Source organism: Pollicipes pollicipes, unplaced genomic scaffold (assembly GCF_011947565.3).
Source record: "Pollicipes pollicipes isolate AB1234 unplaced genomic scaffold, Ppol_2.1 Scaffold_1698;HRSCAF=1987_pilon_pilon_pilon, whole genome shotgun sequence".
Classification (NCBI taxonomy): domain Eukaryota; kingdom Metazoa; phylum Arthropoda; class Thecostraca; order Pollicipedomorpha; family Pollicipedidae; genus Pollicipes; species Pollicipes pollicipes.
Window position 1 is genome coordinate 1 of NW_023595979.1, and position 23,185 is coordinate 23,185.

General features: G+C 65.4%; 2 protein-coding genes across 4 annotated transcripts; both read right to left on the reverse strand.

Annotated features, from left to right (window-relative positions):
* Positions 1–2,538: 2,538 nt before the first annotated feature.
* On the reverse strand, positions 2,539–12,132 carry LOC119095625 (nascent polypeptide-associated complex subunit alpha, muscle-specific form). 3 transcript variants are annotated; one of them, XM_037218486.1, is made up of 9 exons: positions 11,882–12,132; positions 11,478–11,655; positions 10,888–11,010; positions 9,900–10,007; positions 8,776–8,856; positions 5,716–5,841; positions 4,877–5,033; positions 4,333–4,486; positions 2,539–3,830 (listed from the first exon to the last, which is right to left on the reverse strand). In XM_037218486.1, exons 2-9 carry the CDS (start codon positions 11,526–11,528, stop codon positions 3,722–3,724), a joined length of 909 nt encoding a protein of 302 aa, XP_037074381.1. In that variant the 5' UTR covers positions 11,529–11,655; positions 11,882–12,132; the 3' UTR covers positions 2,539–3,721. The 3 variants fall into 3 exon arrangements, with proteins under 3 accessions (XP_037074381.1, XP_037074394.1, XP_037074385.1); XM_037218499.1 differs by lacking the exon at positions 10,888–11,010; XM_037218490.1 differs by lacking the exon at positions 8,776–8,856.
* On the reverse strand, positions 11,878–23,021 carry LOC119095641 (serine/threonine-protein kinase WNK1). Its single transcript, XM_037218511.1, has 13 exons — positions 22,528–23,021; positions 21,528–21,706; positions 20,809–21,035; positions 20,133–20,290; positions 19,519–19,836; positions 18,922–19,160; positions 18,174–18,750; positions 17,182–17,304; positions 16,591–16,710; positions 16,192–16,362; positions 12,933–13,034; positions 12,562–12,654; positions 11,878–11,895 (listed from the first exon to the last, which is right to left on the reverse strand). The coding sequence occupies exons 1-13, from the start codon at positions 22,837–22,839 to the stop codon at positions 11,878–11,880; spliced, it is 2,637 nt and encodes an 878-aa protein (XP_037074406.1). The 5' UTR covers positions 22,840–23,021.
* Positions 23,022–23,185: the final 164 nt, after the last annotated feature.

The following is a 23,185-nucleotide window of genomic DNA, read 5'->3' on the forward strand; positions in this document are numbered from 1 at the left end:
TGAAACGATGTGAAATTACCAGCAAATGGTGAGGGGGCTCTGCCCCCTCCCCCCCCCCCCCCCCCCACCCCCCCCCCCCCCCCCCCCCCCCCCCACCCACCCCCCCCCACCCCCACCCGCAGTTCCTGCGCCTTCCTGGAGGACGGGTAGCTTCTGAGTCAGCGGAAGTAACTTTTCGGTTTTTCAGGTCGGTGTGAAATTAACGGTGATTGAGATTCCAACTTAGACCGTTCTCCTTGTACCGCCCCCACTGCCGGCCTGCTCGTCCTCGTCTCCGACCGTCGTGGCGTCCCTGTCGCCGCGATCAGGGCGTCCTCACAAGGAGCCCGATGTCCTGCCGCTGATCGTTTGACTGCGGGCGGCACCCGGTCCTCCGGTGTCCGACCATGACGCCCCCCCCCCCCCCCGCTGCTGACAGATGTTTCCCGGACGTGCTGCACGTGCTGGTGACGCTCCGCGGCGCTGTCCTCCTAGTCTACTGCTGCCTGTCGGCCGCCTTCGTGCACCACATCTTCGTGTGGACCGTGTTCTCGCCCAAGCTGTTGTACGAGGCAATGTGGACGGCGGTGATGACCGCGGTGGCTTGTGTCGCATCTGGCGCCGTCTGGTGGACGCGACGGAAGCTGTGATCCCGTGGCCGACCGTCATGCCATTCGCGGTTGGTGCGGCTGTGATGTTCCTGTGCCTTTTAATAAATTAAAAATTATACGGAGCCAGCTCTCACGGCCTTATGACCGGCTTCAGCCGTAGGTATGCTACGCATTCATTGGCTCCAGACGCATCATCAGTGCGCTTCACGTCGGATTAATTTCAACGGTGGGGGACGGTGAACATGCGAATACCGACAAAAGTTGGTTGTGCATTGGGCTGGGTGGATCCGAACACACTTGGATTCCAGGAGTAGGGTGCCGGTAGTGTAGTGGTTAGCGCGTCTGCGTTAGCTACTGCGCGTCTGGGAAACCAGGTACGGGGTTCGATTCCCCGCGGTGCCCTCCCTCCTGCCAGGTTGAGAGGCAGGCGACGCCATATAGCTCAGCAGCTGAGTGCGTCGTAAAGCCCCAATGACACACACACACGGATTCCAGGAGTGGCGTTGCAGACACCTGACAATGGCGTCGCATTTGACAATGGCCACCCCAACGAAGCCAACGGCTCATCACCTTGGAATGCGAGAGGGAACAACCGACGCGTCGCGCTTCTGCCACGCTTTTCCAGCGAGTTCGATGATGTCCCACCGCACACCTGCTGCGGGAGCCGGAAGCCGACAGGCGCGGTGCGTCGGTGTGACAGCGCCGGTCCGCCGCTGGCGAGCCCGCGGGCCACGTGACGGCGCCAGTCCGCTGCTGGCGAGCCCCGCGGGCCGCTCGAACATCTCCGCCAGAGAGGCGACCACTGGACGCGGCCGAGGCGGAGGTGCATCACCCGACGCCGGACAACTTGCACGGACTTTTTCTGCGGGACTATCCAAGCAGGACTCAGAAGGCAGCAATCTTTGCACGGCACGCCCGGCGTTGCGATATGTATTAACGTCCTACATGTGCTGTCGTGGATCGCCGCACCATCCTACATGTGCTGTCGTGGATCGCCGCACCATCCTACATGTGCTGTCGTGGATCGCCGCACCGTCCTACACGTGCTGTCGTGGATCGCCGCACCATCCTACATGTGCTGTCGTGGATCGCCGCACCGTCCTACATGTGCTGTCGTGGATCGCCGCACCGTCCTACATGTGCTGTCGTGGATCGCCGCACCATCTACGTGCTGTCGTGGATCGCCGCACCGTCCTACATGTGCTGTCGTGGATCGCCGCACCATCCTACATGTGCTGTCGTGGATCGCCGCACCGTCCTACATGTGCTGTCGTGGATCGCCGCACCGTCCTACATGTGCTGTCGTGGATCGCCGCACCGTCCTACATGTGCTGTCGTGGATCGCCGCACCATCTTACATTGCTGTGGATCGCCGCACCGTCCTACATGTGCTGTGGATCGCCGCACCGTCCTACATGTGCTGTCGTGGATCGCCGCACCATCCTGCATGTGCTGTCGTGGATCGCCGCACCGTCGTACATGTGCTGTCGTGGATCGCCGCACCGTCGTACATGTGCTGTCGTGGATCGCCGCACCGTCCTACATGTGCTGTCGTGGATCGCCGCACCGTCCTACATGTGCTGTCGTGGATCGCCGCACCGTCCTACATGTGCTGTCGTGGATCGCCGCACCATCTTACATGTGCTGTGGATCGCCGCACCGTCCTACATGTGCTGTGGATCGCCGTACCGTCCTACATGTGCTGTCGTGGATCTGCTGTCGTGGATCGCCGCACTGTCCTACATGTGCTGTCGTGGATCGCCGCACCGTCCTACATGTGCTGTCGTGGATCGCCGCACCGTCCTACATGTGATGTGGATCGCCGCACCATCCTACATGTGCTGCCGTGGATCGCCGCACCATCCCACATATGCTGTCGTGGATCGCCGCACCGTCCCACATATGCTGTCGTGGATCGCCGCACCGTCCTACATACGCTGTTGTGGATCGTCGCACCACTCGACCGATAGTAAAATATATTGCCAGAATGAAAATGAGACGGGTTAAACAGGCATAGCAGCAGGAAAACGACCGACAGTCTACGAACACTGCCTTACTGCGCCACCACAGCTCCGGCGCCGGCCCTCGGGGCAAACCGAACGAAACTGGCCTGCCTTACGTTCCCTCTCAATGGGCAACTGAGCCATTAACAGTTGGTCTCCTTGTGAGAAAAAAAACGGGATAACCCGGGGAAAGGCGGACAGCAAAGCGCTTTGCGCACTGACCACTGAAACCAGACCTACCTAGGATATTGTATTCATTCATGTCGTCTCCATATATGGCAATTGGATACACAGCTCAAAGAAATCATATACGTAATGACCGGGCGGTGGCTGGCATCACACGTGGCCCCGGCGGCGGGCGGGTCGCCCGGGCCTGACCCGCCCCCCCCCCCCTCGATCCCCAATCACAGAGGCCCGGCGGCCGCTCGCTTAGACAAGAACCTTACACGGTACAAACGGGCCGGCGGCGCCCAGCCACCTGTATAAAATAGCCGGCCGCGCCGCCGCCGACTTCGCTGGCGTACGCCCGATGCGGGTTCGCAGCAGCTGATATATATATGCGTGTGTGTATGCGTATGTGCGCCCGCGTGTCGTGCGACGGTGCGCACGTTCCCCGCTAAAAGGTCGACCCCACACGGCATTGCACCTCGGCCGCGGCCGGGGTCGCCGCCCGTCGTCCGCCCCTGCTCACCGACTAGGGCCGCGCGCGCGCCAAAACAATGAAAGCACGATAGTTAAGTGGTTGGAAACTATCTACCAGTAACAATGTCGACCGGTTCGGCTCGGCACAGTTCGGTTCGGTTCGGACCAGACCAGACCAGACCAGACCAGACCAGACCAGACCAGACCGGACCGGACCGGACCGGACCGGACCGGACCGGACCGGACCGGACCGGACAGGACCGGACCGGACAGGACCGGACCGGACAGGACCGGACCGGACCGGACCGGACCAAATCAGACGGAACCGGAGTGAACCAGACCGAATCGGACTGAATCAAGCCGAACCGGACTGAACCAGACCGGACGGCCAAGACCCGGCGCGCACGAGCGCCTACGCTATCAAGTTCCACAATACCCTGAGATAGAAAACAAACAGAACTAGAGCGGCGCGCCGGGCCGGCGCTCTCAGCCGTCGTCCGGCGGCGGGCGGCGCAGCTGGTCCAGCAGCTCGCGACGCAGCCGCTCGCGCTCCTCCTCCTGCTGGCGCAGCAGCTCCGTCATGCGCTGTCGCTGCCTGCCGGCGGGGCGGCGGCGGAGCGTCACGGACGCGGAGCGGTGCAGCGGAACGGGGCGCGGCTCACGGAGGGAGCGACACGGGGGGGGGGGGGGGTACACTACGGAGGAGCGCGACGGAAACGAAAACAGGAACGGTCCGTTTGTGGTGTCGGGATGCTACGAGGAGCACGGACACGCGGCCTGACAGAGGCGGCGGCCGGGGCTGAATAAGGCAGTGAGGAACAGAGGCTCCAGGTCGAATCTTAACACCTTAGACAGAGAGCAGACTGTCAGAGAGCGGCGCCACCATTCCATCAACCGCCACAACTTACCACACGGCGTCAGAAGCTGCGTGACGGGCGACGGCAAAGACGATTTGGGTTGAACCTAAGCACAACGGGCGCTACCACTAGGTTCATCGAGCAGCCAAACCCGGACTGCTCGCCGCGGCAGCACCGCGCTCCTCCGCGGCGCGTAGTCCGGCACCGCGCAGGCCCGGCGCCACGCCGCAGTCTGCTCACCTGCCCAGCAGCTCGACGAACAGCGCCGAGTGCTCGACGTCGGGCGGCTCGCTGACGGGCGAGAGCAGCGGCGGCGGCGACGGCACCGACGTGCGGCTCACCGTGATGGCGAAGCGGCCGCGGCGCACCGGCGTGCCCGGCGTCGACGATGGCGCTGCGGACGGCGCCGGGCGTTAGACGCGGCGGCGGCGGCCGTCCCACCGGTCAACAGTGCCGGCCTGGCGCGCCGGCGCTGGCGCCAAACACGCAAACGCCAGCAAGGCTAGATGTTCGAGCGTGCTTGATTGGTGGCTAACCATCGCGACACTACCGCTGCTTACGCTGGTGACGTCATGGGCAGGGGCAGGGGTAGGTGGAGAACATCGGCGAACTTAAACGCGGAATCCACTGGAGCAGTGTGCACAGTGAGAACTTGAGCCGGCAGGTCAGAGGCTGAGGCAGGGTCAGAAGTCTCGCTGTCAGTGGCAGTTGGTAAAAGCCAAGTTATCGAAGTTACGTAGCAAAGTAAAGTAAGAGGGCCAGAGTGCGTGGACGCTGGACTCACTGCTGGCACCGCTGTTGGTCTGGAAGCTGACCAGCTGGATGGGCTGGGTGTGCGTGGTGTCGATTGGCCCGACCGTCTCCCACTGTGCCAGCGCGCCGTTCTCCGACTGCGTCGCCTCGTCCTGCGTCGACAGCAGCGGCGTCGACATGACGTGGTGCTGTAACGGACGGCGGCCGGTCAGCCGGCGCGCTGCCGCCGAGGCGCCCCACGCGGAGCGCGCTACGGCCGCGCCTTCGGTCCCGCCGCCGGTGTGGAGAGACCAGGCACCGAACGCGACACCGAGGTCGCCCCGCACCGGTGTCCGCTCCGGGCCGCCGCCGGCGTGGAGAGACCAGGCACCGAACGCGACGCCGCGGTCGCCCTGCACCAGTGTCCGCTCCGGGCCGCTGCCGGCGTAGAGAGACCAGGCACCGAACGCGACGCCGCGGTCGCCCTGCACCGGTGTCCGCTCCGGGCCGCCGCCGGTGTGGAGAGACCAGGCACCGAACGCGACGCCGCGGTCGCCCTGCACCGGTGTCCGCTCCGGGCCGCCGCCGGTGTGGAGAGACCAGGCACCGAACGCGACGCCGCGGTCGCCCTGCACCAGTGTCCGCTCCGGGCCGCCACCGGCGTGGAGACCAGGCACCGAACGCGACGCCGCGGTCGCCCTGCACCAGTGTCCGCTCCGGGCCGCCGCCGGCGTGGAGACCAGGCACCGAACGCGACACCGCGGTCGCCCTGCACCGGTGTCCGCTCCGGGCCGCCGCCGGTGTGGAGAGACCAGGCACCGAACGCGACACCGCGGTCGCCCTGCACCGGTGTCCGCTCCGGGCCGGCACCGGCCAGGCGGGCGTCCTTACCAGCGGGTGACGCGTGTGCAGCTTGTTGAGCTCCTTCTCCAGGTCAGCCAGCAGCAGCGGCGGCGCCTTCCTCCGGTCGCCGGCCGTCTCGGTGCTGCTCGCGGAGCGCGAGACGTCCGAGGTGCTCTGGCGACGCCGGGGGCGGCGGTCAAACACGAATCGCAAGGCGTCCGCGCGCCGCGCCACGCCGCAAGCGCCGAGCCGCGGACGTAGGTCAGACGATTGCAGTCAAAATGCAAGGGTGGCTTGCGACTTTGAAACGGGTCAAACCAGACAAACGCTACGCACTGATACGCACAAGATTGTGAGACGACCAGCCATGAGTGTGTGCCATGACCGTTAGCGAATGCAGTGCTAGTAACGTCAGAGCAGGGTGATGCTGGAAGTGCGCGTGCCCTCCGTGCGTCGGAAGCCGTCCTGTACAGGTCAGCCGAGCTGTTGGCGTGTCATCCATGCTGGGTCACGTCCCTCCAAGCGGCACACACAGGCGGTGAGCCACCCCCTCCCAGTGTCGGGACCTGGTCACGCCTCGCCGGCCGGAGCGGCGCCCCTGGCCACTGCTCACGCCCGGGGCTGGGCTGGTGTGGGGCCGCGCCTCGCCGGCCGGGGCGGCGCCCCTGGCCACTGCTCACGCCCGGGGCTGGGCTGATGTGGGGCCGCGCCTCGCCGGCCGAGGCGGCGCCCCTGGCCACTGCTCACGCCCGGGGCTGGGCTGATGTGGGGCCGCGCCTCGCCGGCCGGAGCGACGCCCCTGGCCACTGCTCACGCCCGGGGCTGGGCTGATGTGGGGCCGCGCCTCGCCGGCCGGAGCGGCGCCCCTCGCCACTGTTCACGCACGTGGCTGGGCTGAGGCGGAGTCAGAGCGAGCGTCGTAACATGACTGCAGCCGCGCCGGGAGCGCGCCCGAGCGGGGTTCGTGGCAGGGCTGAAGGGGAGAGAGTGTGGAGCGTCCGGTGAGGTGACCGGGTGGTCCGGCATCCAATGCAGTTGCGCTTGGGGGCGGGGTGAGGGTGCTCCGTCAGCCAGAGGTGGGGTCTCACTACACGGCACACGCGCGGCCTACATTGCGGCGGGCTCCGGAGCAGTGAGCCCGGGCGACGGCCACCGGCGAGACTGACTGGCGCCGCGGCAGCTGCAAGACACGGCCGCCGTCAGACGCGGCCCGGCCGGCGGCGCGTACACTTCAGACGCGGCTGGCAGTGCCCACGGCGACGACCGGCGGCCACCACAGGCCTGCCGCTGTCAGGCGCACGACGGCCGGTGGCAGCAAGCGCGCCACTCACCACACGCTCACTGTACAAAATGGCAAGCTTCGACACACCCGGCAAGACATGTTGTAAGTTGTGACTTGAGGCACTCCGCAAGTGCCACGCCCCAACACAAGACCGTCCGCCACAAAGCTCTCCGAAGACGGACGGGCGAATCCGCTCCAAACGAGCTCCGATCCTCGGGCGCCGGCCGCACCAGACATGCCTGGTGCGCCCATCATTCTCGCACCAATCCCGCACATCATCCTGAGGGTGCACATTCCCCGCGAGGTCGAGGATCTTCATCGCGACCTGGCGACAGTTGCGTCCCAACAGTGCTCTCTCGCTGGGGCGTGTGACCGCCATGCTTCCCTCATGCAGACGTCAACATTGAGACTCGATACGCATCCACTACGACTGAGCATTCGGTGCTGCACGCAGCAACTAAACAGACTTGGGACGGCGCGGACGGGGTCGGGCGCGCGCCGCACGAGTCGAACTCGCGCCCATTCAGCCGACGTCACCGACTGGTCGGAGACATGATACAGATCCCAGACGGCCACTCACGGCATTGCGACTGAAGACTGCAAGACTCGCGGACGGCCAATCGGAAGCTCACACACATTGGAATCCAACATGGTGGCTGCTGCGGACGTCAACATGACGTGACAATTCCGTTCGAAACAGATCTGATGTTGGCTGCCTTATCCACAAACCGCTACACGAAGTAGCACTGTTGTCCAAGCGCACGTTAAAGGTGTCAAGCTGACCATTTGATGCGAAATAACACATATATTGTGCCACTGGGGGAGCTCAGCTGAATTCGGACCGGGTCACGGTCAGCATACTCCGCATGCGTCCGTACCCGGCGGCCCTTCGTCCGCGGCCGCTGGGCCCATGTCGACGACCGGCGGCGCGCGCTCTCCGAGTGCGACACACGGTGCGGCGGCTCAGCATACGTGCCGTGTCCGTCGCGGAGGAGGAGGGCGGTGACGGCACTAACAGGCAACAATCGGAGCATGCAGGCGGCAGGCTTGACGCTACAACGACCAGTGGAGACGGTCCGACGAGTGACGCACAATCTGCTGCCATGCCTTCGGTCCGCCCCTGTGAAACCGCGTCCGCATTGTCGCCGAAACCGAATCTGAGCTCCGCTCGTCACTGCCTACTCTCGTTGTCATCGGGACTGATCCCGCCTATGCCGCCGATCGCTGTGTCCGTTATCTGTGTCGCCTCGATCCGCGTCGACACGTGTGGGCCTGCGCAGGAACGTTCTCGCGCCAGAGAATGTCGTGCGAAATGTCTTTCCTACAGGTTACAATCATCCATCGACGGGTACAGTTGCAGTTGTTTACAGTTGTTACAGTTTGCAGTTGTTAACTGGTGCAGTCATTTGCCACCACATCCGACTTATTTCACATCTATGTGACGCGTGGTTTAAGTACTAGTAGTAAGCGGCCCTAGTATACATCGATGCCATCCACCAATGTCGGATGTCCATACCGAGCGCCAGTGGTAAGTAGCTTGCGGCGCGGGACGCCATTAGTGTGATTATCGCCGCGCCGGCGACATTAGCGTCGCGCTGGCCGGCCCCAGGCCGGCGTGTCGCCCCTGGAGACGGCCCGCCTGTGGGGCAGCCGCCCTGAACCAGCCGCCAGTCGCCGCAGCGTCGCGGCGGGCCGACCGCCGTCGCCGCACGGCGTCGTCTCCAGCCGGGCGCCGGCCAAGCAGCAGCGCACAGTCAGCGGGTGCGCACACCAAGCGCAAGCGTGCGGCGCGCCGGCGCCGGCGCCGGGCCGGCCGGCTGAGTCACCTGGGCGTGCGCGCGCCGTGGGGTGGGAGGAGGCGTGACAATCAGGCCCGGGGCCGCCGGCAGGTCCAGGTAATGGGTCGACTACGGACCAGACCAGACGCGCACCGGTTACACAGGCGGCCGCCGGCCACGGCCAGGGCAACACCGCTGCACTGCACGCAGTGGCGGCACGCTGCCAGGGGCGTCTCCAGCCCTGCGCCGCCGCTCCAACGCACGTTAATAAGACACTCTGCGTTAGTTTGGTGCGCACTACCGGGTTGGCAACGGTCCTCTACGCTACGGGACACCCAGTTCACCCAAAATATGCCGTGCCTCGCGGTCCGCCATGGCATGAGTCTGTACTGCTACGGGTCTACGATCAGATGGATTGCACGCGGCTCTATGGCATACAGGGTCGCCCAGATTCGCATAAAATATGATGTTTGAAGAGGCTCTCATGACACCTTCGACATTCCTGTACGGAAAGCAACCAAGGCAGTTTCCACAATGCAGCAACCCAAAAGACCGCTCTGGGCACAGACTTACGACTTTTTCTACAAAGGGAGCCCAGAAAATGGACCTAATACATAGTGCAACAAACAGGTGGAGGACGCACTGCCTTCGGGACAAACCGTGAGCGCTGTCCATGATCTATGCGACCACAGGGGAACGTGAGCCGGAGCAATCGGTGAGCCGGCCACCGGGCCTGCCCGGTTGTGGGGTCCTCACCGGCCTGGGCAGTACGGACAGCACAGCAGCACAGCAACACAGCAGCGCGCGGTACGCTGGCGCCGGGCGCTGAAGCCAGCCGGCGCCGGACTGACGGCAGAGGGACGCACCCCAGCGGCGGGACCGGCCGGCTCCCGGCCGGCCCCCCTGGCGGACGCCTGCGGCCGGCGCCAGGCATCCCCGGTACGTTAGGCGACGGCCGCCCTGGGGTGAGCTCCTCTGCCGACACTCAGCACGCTCAGGCGCAGACGCCTGCGCCATGCGGCACAGCGACCGGCCACAAGGACCGGGGCAGCACCAGGCGGCACAGCGCGGACGGCACGCCACAGCACGCACGACGGCGGCACAGCACGCGCGACAGCGGCACGCCACACATGGTGGACAGTCTGCGGCCGGCCGGGCCGGGTGGCACTGACCTGCAGGGACTGCACCTGCTGCGGCGTGGAGCCATCTGGGCCAAGCCGGGCCGCCGCCACCGCCGCCGCCGCCGGGTCCTGGTCGGCACTCCTCGCTACGGACGCCGTCTGCCGGCGGCCGGCGGCATCAGGTCAGGTAGGGTCAGGTCGGCTCTGTCCGAGCGCCTTCAGGCAAGGCAACGCTGAGCAGGGCGCACCTTCCGAGGGCGTCGCTCAATGAACGTATGTTGCACAACCAGTCAGCGGGATCTGCGGCGACAGGCACTTACCACGGCGTCACCGTCTAGCCGTGAACAAAAATCCCAAACTGTTTGGGAAATGTATTTTTTAATTCATTTTGCCAACCGAACACCCGTGCACCACGGAGGCATCGATCCAATCTGTTGATAAGGTGCACCTATCGACATCCGCATTAGACGTGTCCGCCCAGTGCGCATACTTACAGCAGCGGACGTGACGTCGCGATAGCTCACAGTCATGCGCATGCAAATGTGCAATCAACGGGCGCGCGGTGCGGATCGGTGAACGGAGGCCAAGCAAGACACAAGCGCCCCCGATCACACCAGCCGACAGGCTCCATGCCAGAACACTTCATCTACGTACCCAAAGCAGCAACAGCAGCCGTCGGCCCAACCGAGCCAAACCATTGCAAGCGAAACTACCAAAATTGCCGCAGACCAAACTGACCAGAAACTGACCAAAGCAGACCACGCCCACACGGATCGAGGACCGCAGGAGGACAAACCAAGACAAAGAAGTCGAGACCGACGTCTAGAACTCATCGAGTGCCGCGGCGGACTCAAACAGCAGTCCCTGTCCGACTCCGACGGTAGCCCCGCTAACTCGACAACACCGATGGGCGCCGGCGGCCCGGGCGGACCACACGCCAGCCCATGAGGCGCAGGTGTCCGGAGCCGGAGCCGGAGCCGGAGCCGGAGCCGGAGCCGGAGCCGGAGCCGGCGCTGCGTCCGGAGCCGGGGTCACTCACAGCGAGCGGGACCGGCGCGAAGAGCAGCACAGTGGGCGGCGAGGTGCCGGCCGTCGTCGGGTCGTCGCAGTGCCAGCTCCAGGGACGGAGCACGCCGGCGCGTGAGCTGGTCGTCAGCGTTTCCTGGGTCGGCGGCACGCGTTACCCGCGCGTCTCGCGGCCGCGCGCTCGCCCGCCCGCACGTCTCCGAGCCAGCCCGCCCCCCTTCCCCCCCCCCCGTACACTCGCCAGACTCCTGTGTTAACACGCTGCTGCACCGACAGATGGCGTGGGCGGAGTGTCGGCTCCGCGGCAGGGTGACAAACGGAGAACTTGCGGATCGCACGACCTTTGTCAGGTTAATGCAAGCAAGCACATGCAGGCAACGGGGGCCTTACGCTCTTACCACCACCACCGCCACCTTTTCCACCCCGCCTCGGCTAAGCTGCATATCCCGGTCACGCCCCCGCCACCAGCTCCTCTCCTCGGCCAGAGCGCCGCGTACATGCGTCAGTCACGCCCACTACAGCCGCCTCGCCTCCGGACCTGTGCGCGTTAGTCGCCGCTCGTGCGCCGCTGCGGCGGAGGGCGGCGCCGCGCGGCCCACTCACCGAGCCCTGGCCGCTGCTCATGCTGGTCAGCCGGCGGTTCAGCTCGGCCATGTCGGCAGCCGAGACGGCCGAGAAGACGGGCGTGGACGGCTGCGAGGCCGCCTCCAGCGCACCGTCCGCCGCCGCGCACGTCAGACGGCTCAGCTGTTTACGCAACCCTTCCAGGTTGCCGACACCGCTGCCGGCGGCGGGGACAGTCCCGTCAGGCGCCGCGTCCAGCGTGGGCGGCCACCGGTCAGACGGAGCGACAACACGGGCCTGGTGGCCGCGAACGCGCGGGTACGTCAGCAGAGATGGTCGGATTCGGCTCGCGGCTCCGCAAGCGTCGGTCGGGTAACTCGGCGCGGACAGGGGGCTTGGACGGGCTTTTGCCTCCCAGCCGAAGCCCGTCGGCCGGTGCTCACCTGTGCTCGGTGCTCTGCGGTGAAAAGGAGAGCTCCGGCGAGGCGCCTGCCAGCGTCAGGCCCGGCTCGTCTTGCGGCACCGGCGTGGGCGCCGGAGCCGAAGCAGCAGCCGGAGACGGAGCCGGAGCGGCAGACGGAGCCGGAGCAGGAACTGGAGCAATAGCGGGACCTGAAGCCGGAGTCTGAGTCGGAGTCGGAGTCGGAGCCGGAGCTGGAGCTGGAGCTGGAGCCGGAGCCGGAGCCGGAGCCGGAGCCGAAGCCGGAGTCGGAGCCAGAGACGGAGTCGGAGTCGGAGTCGGAGTCGGAGTCGGAGCCAGAGCATGAGCAAGAGCAGGAGTCGGAGCCGGAGCCGGAGCCAGAGTCGGAACGGGGATCGGAATCGGAGCCGGAACCGGAGTCGTAGCCGGAGCTGGAGCCAGAGTCGCAGCCGAAGCCAAAGCCGAAGCCGAAACCGAAACCGAAACCGAAGCCGGAGCCGGAGCCGGAGCCGGGGCCGCAGCCGGAGTCAGCGACGGCGGCTGCTCGGCGGCCGAGTGAGCGTGTGAGATGGGCGCGCGCGTGGCGCTGACGGTCTGCGTGACGGCCGCCGTCGGCGCTGCGCCGCCGGAGGAGGCCGACGCCGGCCCGGCCGGAGCGCCGCCGGCGCCGGGCGGCGCACCGGTGGCCGGCACGGCGCCAGCCGAGCTCGGAGGCGTGGTCACCGTGATGGAGAACCGGCCGGCCAGCACGGGCGGCGCCGAGGAGACGCCGCTGCCGTCCGCCGGCGGCGCCGGCTGAAACACAACGGCCGGCCGGTCAGAACATCCTGGCAGTCCTCTCACAGCGCGGACGGGGCAGCTGCACACTCCGCGACTGGGGCGGCTGAGGCGCACCGATCATTCGACGCAGGGGGGGGGGGGGGGAGGACAACACACACCGAGCCAGCTGTGCCTGTCAACAGATACCACTGCTCAGGGGACGAACCAATCACGAGTAGTCGCCACAACACGTGTCGACAGCAGGGCCGGGCACGTCACGCCGTCCGGCGTCGGCCGCCGTCCAGCCGTCGTACCTGGTCGGCGCTGGGCGAGTGTGGCGAGGAGAGCGGACTGACGGGAGCCACGGTCTGCGCCACCGAGCTGACCACGAACCGCGACAGGCGTCGGCGCGGACCCTGCGGCACAGACACACAGTCCGCCGTCAGTCACCTCGGGCTCGGCGGGCCGGCCGGGCCGAGCGTCAGAGGGGCGGAGCGTGGGGCGTGTGGACAGCGGCACACTGGGCCAGGAGCATCGGCAGGGGCGCCAGCAGCGCCGGACCAGGAGGCGGGCTGGGACGGCGCGCTGGAGGGAAGGTCAGACGAGGGGTCGGACGTACGAGGACGAGCGGGCGGTGCTGACGGGACAGCCAGGTCGGCGGCCCACCCAGGAGCGGCCCACCGCACTGGCGCCGGTGCGCCGACGGTGGCCCGCTCGCCACGCAACACTGCCCTCCCCTGAGCTGGAGAGGCGGCCGGCGCCGGACGTGGCCGCCATGACCGCGCGGCCGTGGTCTCCCGGCCGTGCTCCTCCGACGCCGCGCCGGAGGAGCACGGCCGCGCGACGCCGGCGCTCGGTCAGAGGCGACCGGGCGGCCATCCCCGGCGCGCGGCCCGCGGGGTCAGGCGACACGCAATCCATCATCAGTCATTAGGCGCGAGCGCTGCGGCAGATGGCGCTCCTGTCGCCGGCACCATCTCTGAGTGAGCAGGCGGGCCGGCGCAGAAGGGTGTGTATGCCAGCACCGATGCATGAGAACGAAGAGGGAAGTAGAAACGGAAGCAGGACCATCCCAAGCAGAGTATCACAAGTAATACACCAGCACATCTGAACCAAGGACACGATCATGTGGCAAATAAATACATACCCCAGCATGTACAAGCAATGCACTCAAACTAAACGCAACATAATCACCCAGGCAGTCTAGATGGTCTACGCCTAAGACAAAGTACAGCTTTGTACATTCAAGACAAAACAGCTAGGCGCATACGCTAGGCATCACCAGCTAGCACACTAGCCTACAGCCGGTACACGACCTGCCTCTGTCACGCATAGAACGCGAACGTCAGTCTCCAGCCACGCATTACTGGCCAGAGCTTAAAAGAATCACTCCATTCCGCCATGAGACCAACTGCAGTGGCAAACAAGTCACTAACAACTCAGGCCCACCTCAATAAACGCTTCCGAAAATTATTGCAACACCAGAATCCTCGCTAACAAAACACACCGTTACAAAATCCAAGCACGTCGCAAGATGCTCGACGAAAAGGTCGTCCAGCACGAAAGATCCTGCTCCCAAGATTCTGCAGCCATCCGCAAGAGCCGAGCCCGGGGCGGTGCGGTGTCCCACATCGGCGCCCGTAACAGAAGCCAGCGAAAGACCCGCGTCCCCGACAGGCAGCGGCGGCTCCACGGCCGCCGGAGCATACCACCGCAGCGCGCGGCGAGCCAGGTCGGGAGGGCACAGACGGCCACAGGCGCGGGGGTGCAGGCGAACCGAACACCGAACGGCGGGCGCGCGGCCGGCCCGGGTGGCAAGCAGGGCGTCCGCGCGACTCCGAAGGGCACCGACAAGCAGGCAGGCGACGCAGCGCCACCTACCTCGGCGACGGCGGCCGCGGCGTCGGCCGCAGGGGGCGCCTCGAGACTGGGGTCGGCGGCCGACTCCGCCGGCGGCTCTACCGGCCGCTGCGCTCCGCCCTCCACCGGCTGCTGCTGCGGCTGCGGCTGTTGCGGCGGCTGCGCGGGCAGCGGCGGCGGCGGTGCAGCGTCGGCTGGGACGGGGTGCCGGGCGAAGTGCGGCTGGCCGGGGTCGGGCGGCTGGCCCGCCGGCGCCGGGGCCGGCGGCTCGGCGGCCGGCTGCGGGCACGGCTGGGACCAGGACGCCGGCAGCGGTGCGTGAGGGACGGACGGCGGCGGGGCGCCGGTCCCCGTCCGGAGCGTGACCGGATGGGACGCCGCTGGCGGGCACGGCGGCCGCTGAGACGCCGCCACGGAGGGCGTGGCCGCAGCGCGGACCATCGCGGCGCTGACGGCGGTCGGGTGGCCCGCCACCGCGGGAAAGACTGGCCCCGTGGCGAGGGGCGCCCCCGCGCCAGGCTCCGGCGACAACACCGGAGTGGGCGGGTGCGACGACGCCGGGACGGTCGCCGTCAGGTGCGGACAGCTCGACACGGCCGCACTGGACGTGGTCGGGATTGGAACGCCTGGGGCACTCATGTGGCCCGTCCCCGGAACAGCAATGTAGGAGCCGGCGGGAGCAGTCATGTGGGGCATCGACATGCCTGGAGTCGGTCCGTGGGAGATAACGGGAGCTGTCATGTGCGACACTACAGGAGCTGTCATGTGGGGCATCGACATGCCTGGAGTCGGTCCGTGGGAGATAACGGGAGCTGTCATGTGCGACACTACAGGAGCTGTCATGTGGGACATCGACATGCCTGGAGTCGGTCCGTGGGAGACAACAGGAGCTGTCATGTGGGAGACAACGGGAACTGTCATGTGGGGCATCGACATGCCTGGAGTCGGTCCTTGGGAGACAACGGGAGCAGTCATGTGAGAGACAACGGGAACTGTCATGTGGGGCATCGACATGCCTGGAGTCGGTCCGTGGGAGACAACGGGAGCTGCCATGTGCGACACTCCAGGAGCTGTCATGTGGGACACCCCAGGAGCTGTCATGTGCGACACCCCAGGAGCTGCCATGGGAGACACCCCGGGAGCCGCCACGTGGGACATGGCAATGCCGGGGACGGCCATGACGTGCGGCACCGCGGAGGCGGCCGGGTGGGAGTGGACCGGTGCAGCCGGGTGGGAGGCGGCGGGGACGGCGGCCAGCGGCTCGCCCACCTGCGGCGGCGCCGGCGGCGGCACACGGCCGCCCTCGGCCGCCGCCGGGTACAGGGCGGTGCCGGGCGCGGCCGGCGGCGGCGGCGGCGGCGGCGCGGCGCGCTGCAGCAGCGCTGTCAGCTGCTGCGGCGTCAGGGACACGATCTGCAGGCCGTGCTCAGCCTGCAGTAGTACCGGGTACGAGCCGTCGGCCACGGGCAGGTACGGCACGGCGGCGGCGGCGGGCGCTACCTGGGCGGCCGGCGGCGGCTCCGGCGGCCGGCGGTGCGGCGAGTCCCCGCCCACCGAACTCAGGCGGCTGCCGCTGGCTGAGCGGCGCGACGGCTCCTGCCTCTGCCGGACACGAGCACACGCACACGGCGCGTTACGCAGGGCGGGGCGGGGCGCGGCGCGGCGGCGGCGGAGGACGGAGGCGGCCGGCCGGCCGGCGGCGCGCGCACCCACCTGCTCATCGTCGTAGGAGGGCTGGCGCCGGTGCAGACCACCACCACCACCACCACCACCGCCGCCGCCGCCGCCGCCGCCGGACTCCAGCTCCAGCCGCTGGCGGATGATAGCGTGCAGCTGCTCCTCGAAGTACTGGGCGTCGTCGCGCGGCAGCAGGTGCGCCTCGGTCTGCGGGAGGCGCCACGCGTCACGCACAGGCCGCGCGCCAGTGTGTTTCACCATCTGCAAGTCAGCGGCCACGTTCGGAGACTCGTCACGCCGCCACACACGAGCCACCCGGGAGTCGGGAGACTCCGCGTAACGGGAGTCTCCTAACGGTCAGTAAAACTGTGACCTGGAGCCCTGCGCCCAGCAGCCCGCGGCGTGCGTGGCGTACACTGGTCACGAGGCGCTCACCATTTTGTAGGAGATGGCCGACACGTCCGCCTCGCGCAGATCGAACTTGAATGTGATCGCCTGCGACTGGTTGGTCTCCAGCAGGCAGGACACCACCGGGCCGTTGTCGCTGCCCTTCACCTGCCGCATGTCACAACGGTCACTAGTCTGGGGCAGTGGGCTCAGCTGATCTGACCTGAACCGTGATAGGGTCAGCACAGAGACTCAAACACGTCCGCTAACAGGCACCTGCTGAAATATGACCCTCACATTTACTTCGAAAAGCCTCGGCTCGGACATAAAACTTTGCTGTCGAAAAAACTAGACGTCTTTTACATGGAAAGTTACCTATTCGGTGAGTACCAACGCCCACATAAGTCTTCCTTATTTCAGCTGGCGCCAAACGTGCCCTTTCATTCTCTCCTATCTGCAGATGCCAATAACGGCTTTTCCGACTGAACCCACCCACACACACATGTTTCACTGGCCAGTCAGGCGCGCCGCAGACGGCAGCATGACTCGCAGCGACCGCCGCACTGACGGAGTGGTGGCCCGCGGCAGACAGGCACAGGACCTGCGCCGTCCCGCGACGCCGCGCGCGCCGCACCGCACCTCAAGCACGGTGAGACGGGGCAGCCGTTCGCCGGTCTTGCGGCGCCGCGACGGCTTGCGGCGCTCCTTCCTCTCTGTCGCGGCCGCCTCGCTGTCTGACGCCTGCACGCCCTCCACCAGCACCTGGCGAGCGGCCGCGGTCAGCACGGGGCGGCGCCGGCACCGCCGTCGCACCTCCGGTCCCGGCTGGGGCGGGGCGAGCTGGCGAACCAGCTCTGTTCGCCGGATGGAACGACGAGGGGAGCTGACCAACGCCCGCACTTACACGCAACGTGCTCCACCTGGTGCCTTACTTCCGAGGTTATCTACATAGCCTTAAGAGAAAACTGTTTGCCCTTGCACGGCAGACGAAACACTTTCAATGGCATCCGCCAGCACGGCCTAAGGAGCCAGGCCTGTCAAGTCTTACGGCTAGTGGCGGCCTGGTGCTGTTCTAGCTTTAAACTTCCGCTGCTAGGCAGCATACGCCACGCCAAGCGTGGTTTGCCTCACATTTCAGGTCGCATACAGATCAACGCTTTTGAGTAGCCTCAGCTCCACATCAACGTTAAACAACATCGCATTTGAAGCACAAAGATTCTGCCGTGAGTGCTCTGTAGTTCGTCTCGATAGCTCAGTCGGTCAGAGCGCCTTCTTTCCGGTCACCCGCTAGTGCCGAGACGGGCTTCGAGTGGCTTTAGAGGCGCGCCATTTGCTCCCGAATGGGATGACCTGCGGCCGATGGTGGCAGCCGCGCTAAGGTCACGTGATGCCAGCGGGCGGGACGGACCGTGCCGTGCGTGGCGGCGAGTTACGGTTTCGCTACAAAACGATGCCAGGGCTTAAACAACAATACTGATTACCATGGGCGATGATCGCACGAAGACATCCAATCAAAAGGTTCGGAGAAGATGTAAAAATCAACGCTAATCCTCCACCACGGCGTTGGGACGGTAGGAGGGCCCAGCCGGGACCTATGAGGCGACTGGGCGTCCCCTGACCCGAGCTCTCACCTCCAGACTAGCGGCCGGCGCCTGCTGTGACCCCTCACTGGCAGGCGGAGCCACAGCCAGCTCTTCCTGGCTGGCGCCCAACGCTGACGCCGGACCTGCCGCCGCCACTGGCAACTGTTGCTGGTGCTGCGGCGGCGCCAGCTGCGGCGACGGCTGCTGCTGCTGCGGCGGCGGCTGCTGCTGAGGCTGCTGGTGTTGCAGTTGTGGTTGTTGAGTCTGCTTCTGTTGTTGTTGTTGCTGCTGCTGCTGCTGCTGTTGCTGTTGTTGTTGCTGATGTTCCTGCTTCGGCTGCTGTTGCTGCTGTTGCGGTTGTTGTTGCTGCTGCTGCTGCTGTTGCTGAGGATGTTGAGAATGCTGTGGCTGTACGGAATGTGTATGATGGAGCTGCTGCTGCTGTTGCTCCTGCTGCTGCTGTTGCTGCTGCTGCTGCTGCTGCTGCTGCTGCTGCTGCTGCTGTTGTTGTTGTTGCTGTTGCTGCTGATGGGGTGGCTGCAGGAAATGCGAGTGTTGCTGCTGCTGCGGCTGCCCCACCGGCTGTTGCAGCTGTTGCTGGTCCGACGGCTGCTGCTGCTGCTGATGTGGTGGTGGTTGCTGCTGTTGAGTCGGCTGCTGCGGCTGCTGCGGCTGCTGCTGCTGTGGCTGCTGCTGCGGCTGCTGCTGCGGCTGCTGCTGCGGCTGCGGCTGCGGCTGCGGCTGCGGCTGCGGCTGCAGCTGCGACTGCGGCTGCGGCTGAGGCTGCGGTTGCGACTGTGGCTGCTGAGCCGGCGGCTGCGGCTGCTGGGCAGTGGCCGGCGCCTGCCCGTTGCCCAGCGCCGGCAGCGAGGCCGAGCTGTGCGGGGCTCCCGCGGCCGGCGCCGGCGCCGGAGCGGCTGGGGAGCTCTGCTCACGCCGTTTCTCCTCACGAGCGCGCAGCAGGCTCTGGATCTGGTTACTGATGAGCTTCACCACCGACCGCGCGTCCTCCTCGGTCAGGATGCCCGACATCACCTGCGGCATGGCGCGGGCCTCACTGGACCGGGCACGCGACGGACGAAGGCTGCCGGCGGCGCACACCGTCCCCATCTTACTACAACGGGTCGCTACGCACAGCTGTGACGGATAGCTCATCGCAACATCAGCACGTAACCCGGCCAGCAGACACTGGCGGCGGCAGCCAGCCAGCTGAACGAAGCCTGCCGTCATCAGCTGACGAAGGTCACACCGTGAGGCATGTGACAAAACACACGCACCGAACAATGGTACGTTAGGACAGCATTTCAGCATCACGTACTCAATAGAGGCCGACTGGCAGTCGCCAACGCATAGCTGTTGCCCGCGACGCCTGCCGAGCCGGTCGGCCACTCACCATGTGCTTAGCGATCTCCTCTGGGTTATCCTTGTTGAGATTGTAGTTGAACTGGATGGCCTCGTTCTCCTTGTGCTTGTCACGACGCTTCTTGGCGTCGAGCACGCGCAGGCGCAGCTCCACCACGCTGCCGCCCGAGCTGACCGTCTCCTCGCGGTTGGCCACGTCCAGCCGCATGCCGCAGTCCTCGGCGAAGAACTCGTGGTTGAGCAGCTCCTTGACGGTGGGCCGCTCCAGCTTGTGCAGCCGCGTGCACCACTCGATCAGCTCCTTCAGCTGCGGGTCGTCGATCTTCTCGAAGCTGGACGGCTTGATGCCCTGGGAGCGAAGCGCCGGCCGGTGAGGGCGGCCACCGCACTACACGCGGGGCGACGCCGACACGACGGCCGCGGCAGGCGACGGGCCGCTGGCGCGGCACGCACATGCCCACGCTTCAGCCCCAAGTCCAGCTTAACCACGGACACACCCAACATCGCCTGCTTCGCATGTCTCAAAAGTAAAGCTATCCGCGCACACGACACATGTGCTCTCTGTCGGAGCGGCCGGTCCGGACCGAGCGACGCAAGCCCTCCGGCGTTCCCTACACCGGTGACGGCGGGCCGTGCCCCACTCACCGTGATGACCTTCTTGTAGATCTGCGCCGGCCCCGTACACTCCGAGTACGGGTACTCGGACGTCAGCATCTCCAGCATGCACATGCCGAAGGCGTAAACGTCCACCGCTTCGTCGTAGTGCTCCTCGTACACCTCCGGGGCCATAAACTCGGGCGTGCCTGCCGGCCGAGCGGGGCGGCTGACGGAGACGCTGGATGGGCGAGGCGCGGCGGTTGACGGAGACGCTGGGTGGGCGGGGTGGGCGGGGCAGCTGACGGCCGCGCCGGGTGAGCGGGGCGGGGCAGCTGGCGGAGACACTGGGTGGGCGGGACGGGACAGCTGACGGAGACGCTGGGTGGCTATTCGCAGACCCCAGCTGGCCTGACGTAGAGGGGCGGACAGCAGGCGCAGGGGACACCGACGAACGTGAAAGCGGATTGGCCAAAAACACCCCCTCCAAACGAGCGCCGGGCCCGCAGCATTTCCTACTGCCGCGATCGCTCGGCTCGCACCGCCGGTAGAGCGACCAGATCTCATCAGCTGACACAAAGCCACGCCGCTCGCCGGTCATAAATCAGGCGCAGACGCATTCCGGTTACATAGCGATCAAGCGAAACTCGCGATCCATTACTGGCCGCGGCAATCCCGGCTATTGGCTGGGGCAGCCGCACGAACTCGTGCTGTCCGCGGGACTCACCTATAACAGACTTCGCAAACGACCTATTCTTGAGCGTGGCGAGCCCCAGGTCGCCCACCTTGACCTGGCCTGTGGTACCCGATATGAAAATGTTATCACATTTGAGGTCCCTGTGGATGATGGGCGGGTTTCGCGAGTGCAGGAACTGTAAACCTCTCAGTATCTGACGACACCAAGACTTGATGATCTTGAGAGAGACTTTCCTCTGGCCGAAGTTCTTCAGATATCTGGAAAAGAAGGCATGCCTTCCGTCACATTAATCAACATTTAGCTGAAATGGGCGCTCTGAATGAGGGGATCGAAACATCTGCTGCCTCTTGCGCGCCGCCCTCGAGACCAAAAGCACGCTGAACATAAGAGCGAGGGAAATGAGCCGTCACTCAGGTCGATGTTACTGATAAGGTCCTCGATGACAGAGTTTTTTCAAGACTTCGACAAAAACAAGACCTTCTTGCAAAGCAACTTACAGAACACTTCTGATTACGACATAACGCTATAATGTGGTTCTAGCTCTTCGACACATCATGTCAGTTGATGTGCCTCACACGTAACGTCCGCACAAAAAAGGAAAACGACTGCAAATCTCTCACCAACAAAAAATATCACCACCATTCCAAGGCAGGCCATCGTTTCAAAACAGACGCCGCGTCCGAGGCACCCGCCGGCCATAAAGCGACAGCTCGGCTGCCATCGCGACGCCGTCCGCCGGTCGTACTCACGTCCTGAGCGTGCCAGACGTCATCAGCTCGGTCACCAGTACAATGCAGCGTCGCCGCGGCTTGTCCACCTCCCAGTAGTCGAAGAAGCGGACGATGTTGGGGTGCGTCAGGCCCTTCATCAGGTCGGCCTCCTCCCGGAACCGGTCGCGCTCCTTCTTGCTCAGACGATTGCCGCTCATCTGACGACAGAAAGCCTCGTGATCACCCCGACTGTGCAGCGATCACAACTAACAGCGGGTTCACGCAGTCCATATGTAAACACACTTATGTGACCTATCCATTATACATATATATAGTTTTGGGCGCTAGATGACTTTGGAAACATCTTTGTAACGTCTTGTGCATGGTGTTTGAGGTGAATAGCACAGCTACCAACATCCAACGAAGTAGAGCTTGCTCATATAAGTGCGTGAGTGGCGAACAGACCGTCAGTGTCGCATTTGCGCTACGCTGACGCGATATTATCGACGCACTTGGTACGAGTACGTGATGTGACAATGCGCTTACGATTTACGACGTCTGTCTTTTCATCAAGTTCCTATCCTCCGCTTCACACACGGGCACACCCGCACTTGAAGGTAGTAAAAAGCCAAGCATCGCAGCAGCTGTGAAACGACGGATTTACCCACGACTAAGCAAATAACTACCGATATAAACCGTCATAAGACCGACGTAATTCAGTGTCAAGCTATGCCGACGTAATTCCGTATTCCGTAGACCAACGTAATTCAGCTATGCAGAACAGAACGGAAGCGGCTAGTGTCCCTCACAATACATGGCGAGATCAGGGACTGAAACACATGCGAAAAATTGTAGCCGACACTCTTTATACAGCTGCTCCCGCACACTTGCGGCCTGAGTGATTAATTGCTACCGAACGGCGGCAGCCTGTCATGTCTGCCCCCACCCATACATACAGTCACCTCCCATACATATCCAACAGGTCGCTGAGCGCCCCTGCACGCGGGCATGGGACGGGCCCGCCGGCGCGTCCCCTCACCTGCAGCTCGCACCAGGCGACGAACACGCCGGTGGTGGCGTCCAGGCCTTTGTAGACGGTCTTGAAGCTGCCGCGACCGATTTCCTCGTCGAACTTGAGGAAGGTACCGTTTGGCGAGGCCTCGACGGCCTTCTCCACCTCGTCCTCCTCGCCGTCCTCGGCGTCCTCGAGCTCGCGCGACGCCGCCGGCGCCCGCTCCGAGCGCCGCTCGCCGCCCGAGGCGTCCACGCTGCCACGCGCCGAGCGGTCGCGCTCGCGGTAGTTCTCGATGGCGCGCCGCAGCGACTCGTTCTCCTCCTCCAGTTTGCGCATGCTGGCCGCCTGGCGGCTGGACTCCTCGAGGCCGGGGCCGGCCGTCTCCTTCACCAGCTCGGTCTCGGCCTTCTCGGCGAACTCCTCGCTCGGCGCCAGCCACTCGATCTGCGGCGCGAAGCTCACCTTGCCGACGTCCAGACGGCCGCGGTCGCGGTGCCGCACGGCCGACGGCCGCGCCGCCTTCGAGCCCGGCGTGCCGGCTGCCGCGCCGTCGCCGTTGGCGCTGGCCGCGGGCTCGTGCGGCCGCTCCGCCGGCCGGCGCGAGCCGGGCGCGCCGCCCGGCGCCGCCGCCGCCGCCGCGTCCATGCTGATGGAGCGCTTCTTCAGCGCCGGCCGGATCGCC

Bases quoted from the DNA above. Each gene is read 5' to 3' on its own strand.
- LOC119095641 (XM_037218511.1), bottom strand. From the start codon at position 22,839: ATGCGCAAACTGGAGGAGGAGAACGAGTCGCTGCGGCGCGCCATCGAG. The intron at 21,036-21,527 runs GTGAGTACGACC...CTTCTTTTCCAG, and splicing joins ACGTCTGGCACGCTCAGGAC to ATATCTGAAGAACTTCGGCC. The intron at 18,751-18,921 runs GTCGCAACCGCA...ACCACCACCACA, and splicing joins CCGCCGGCTCAGCAGCCACA to TCAGCAGCAGCAGCAGCCGT.
- LOC119095625 (XM_037218486.1), bottom strand. From the start codon at position 11,528: ATGGCCGAGCTGAACCGCCGGCTGACCAGCATGAGCAGCGGCCAGGGC. The intron at 5,034-5,715 runs GTAAGGACGCCC...CGTCCGTTACAG, and splicing joins TGCACACGCGTCACCCGCTG to CACCACGTCATGTCGACGCC. The intron at 3,831-4,332 runs GTGAGCAGACTG...CCCCGCCGGCAG, and splicing joins TTCGTCGAGCTGCTGGGCAG to GCAGCGACAGCGCATGACGG.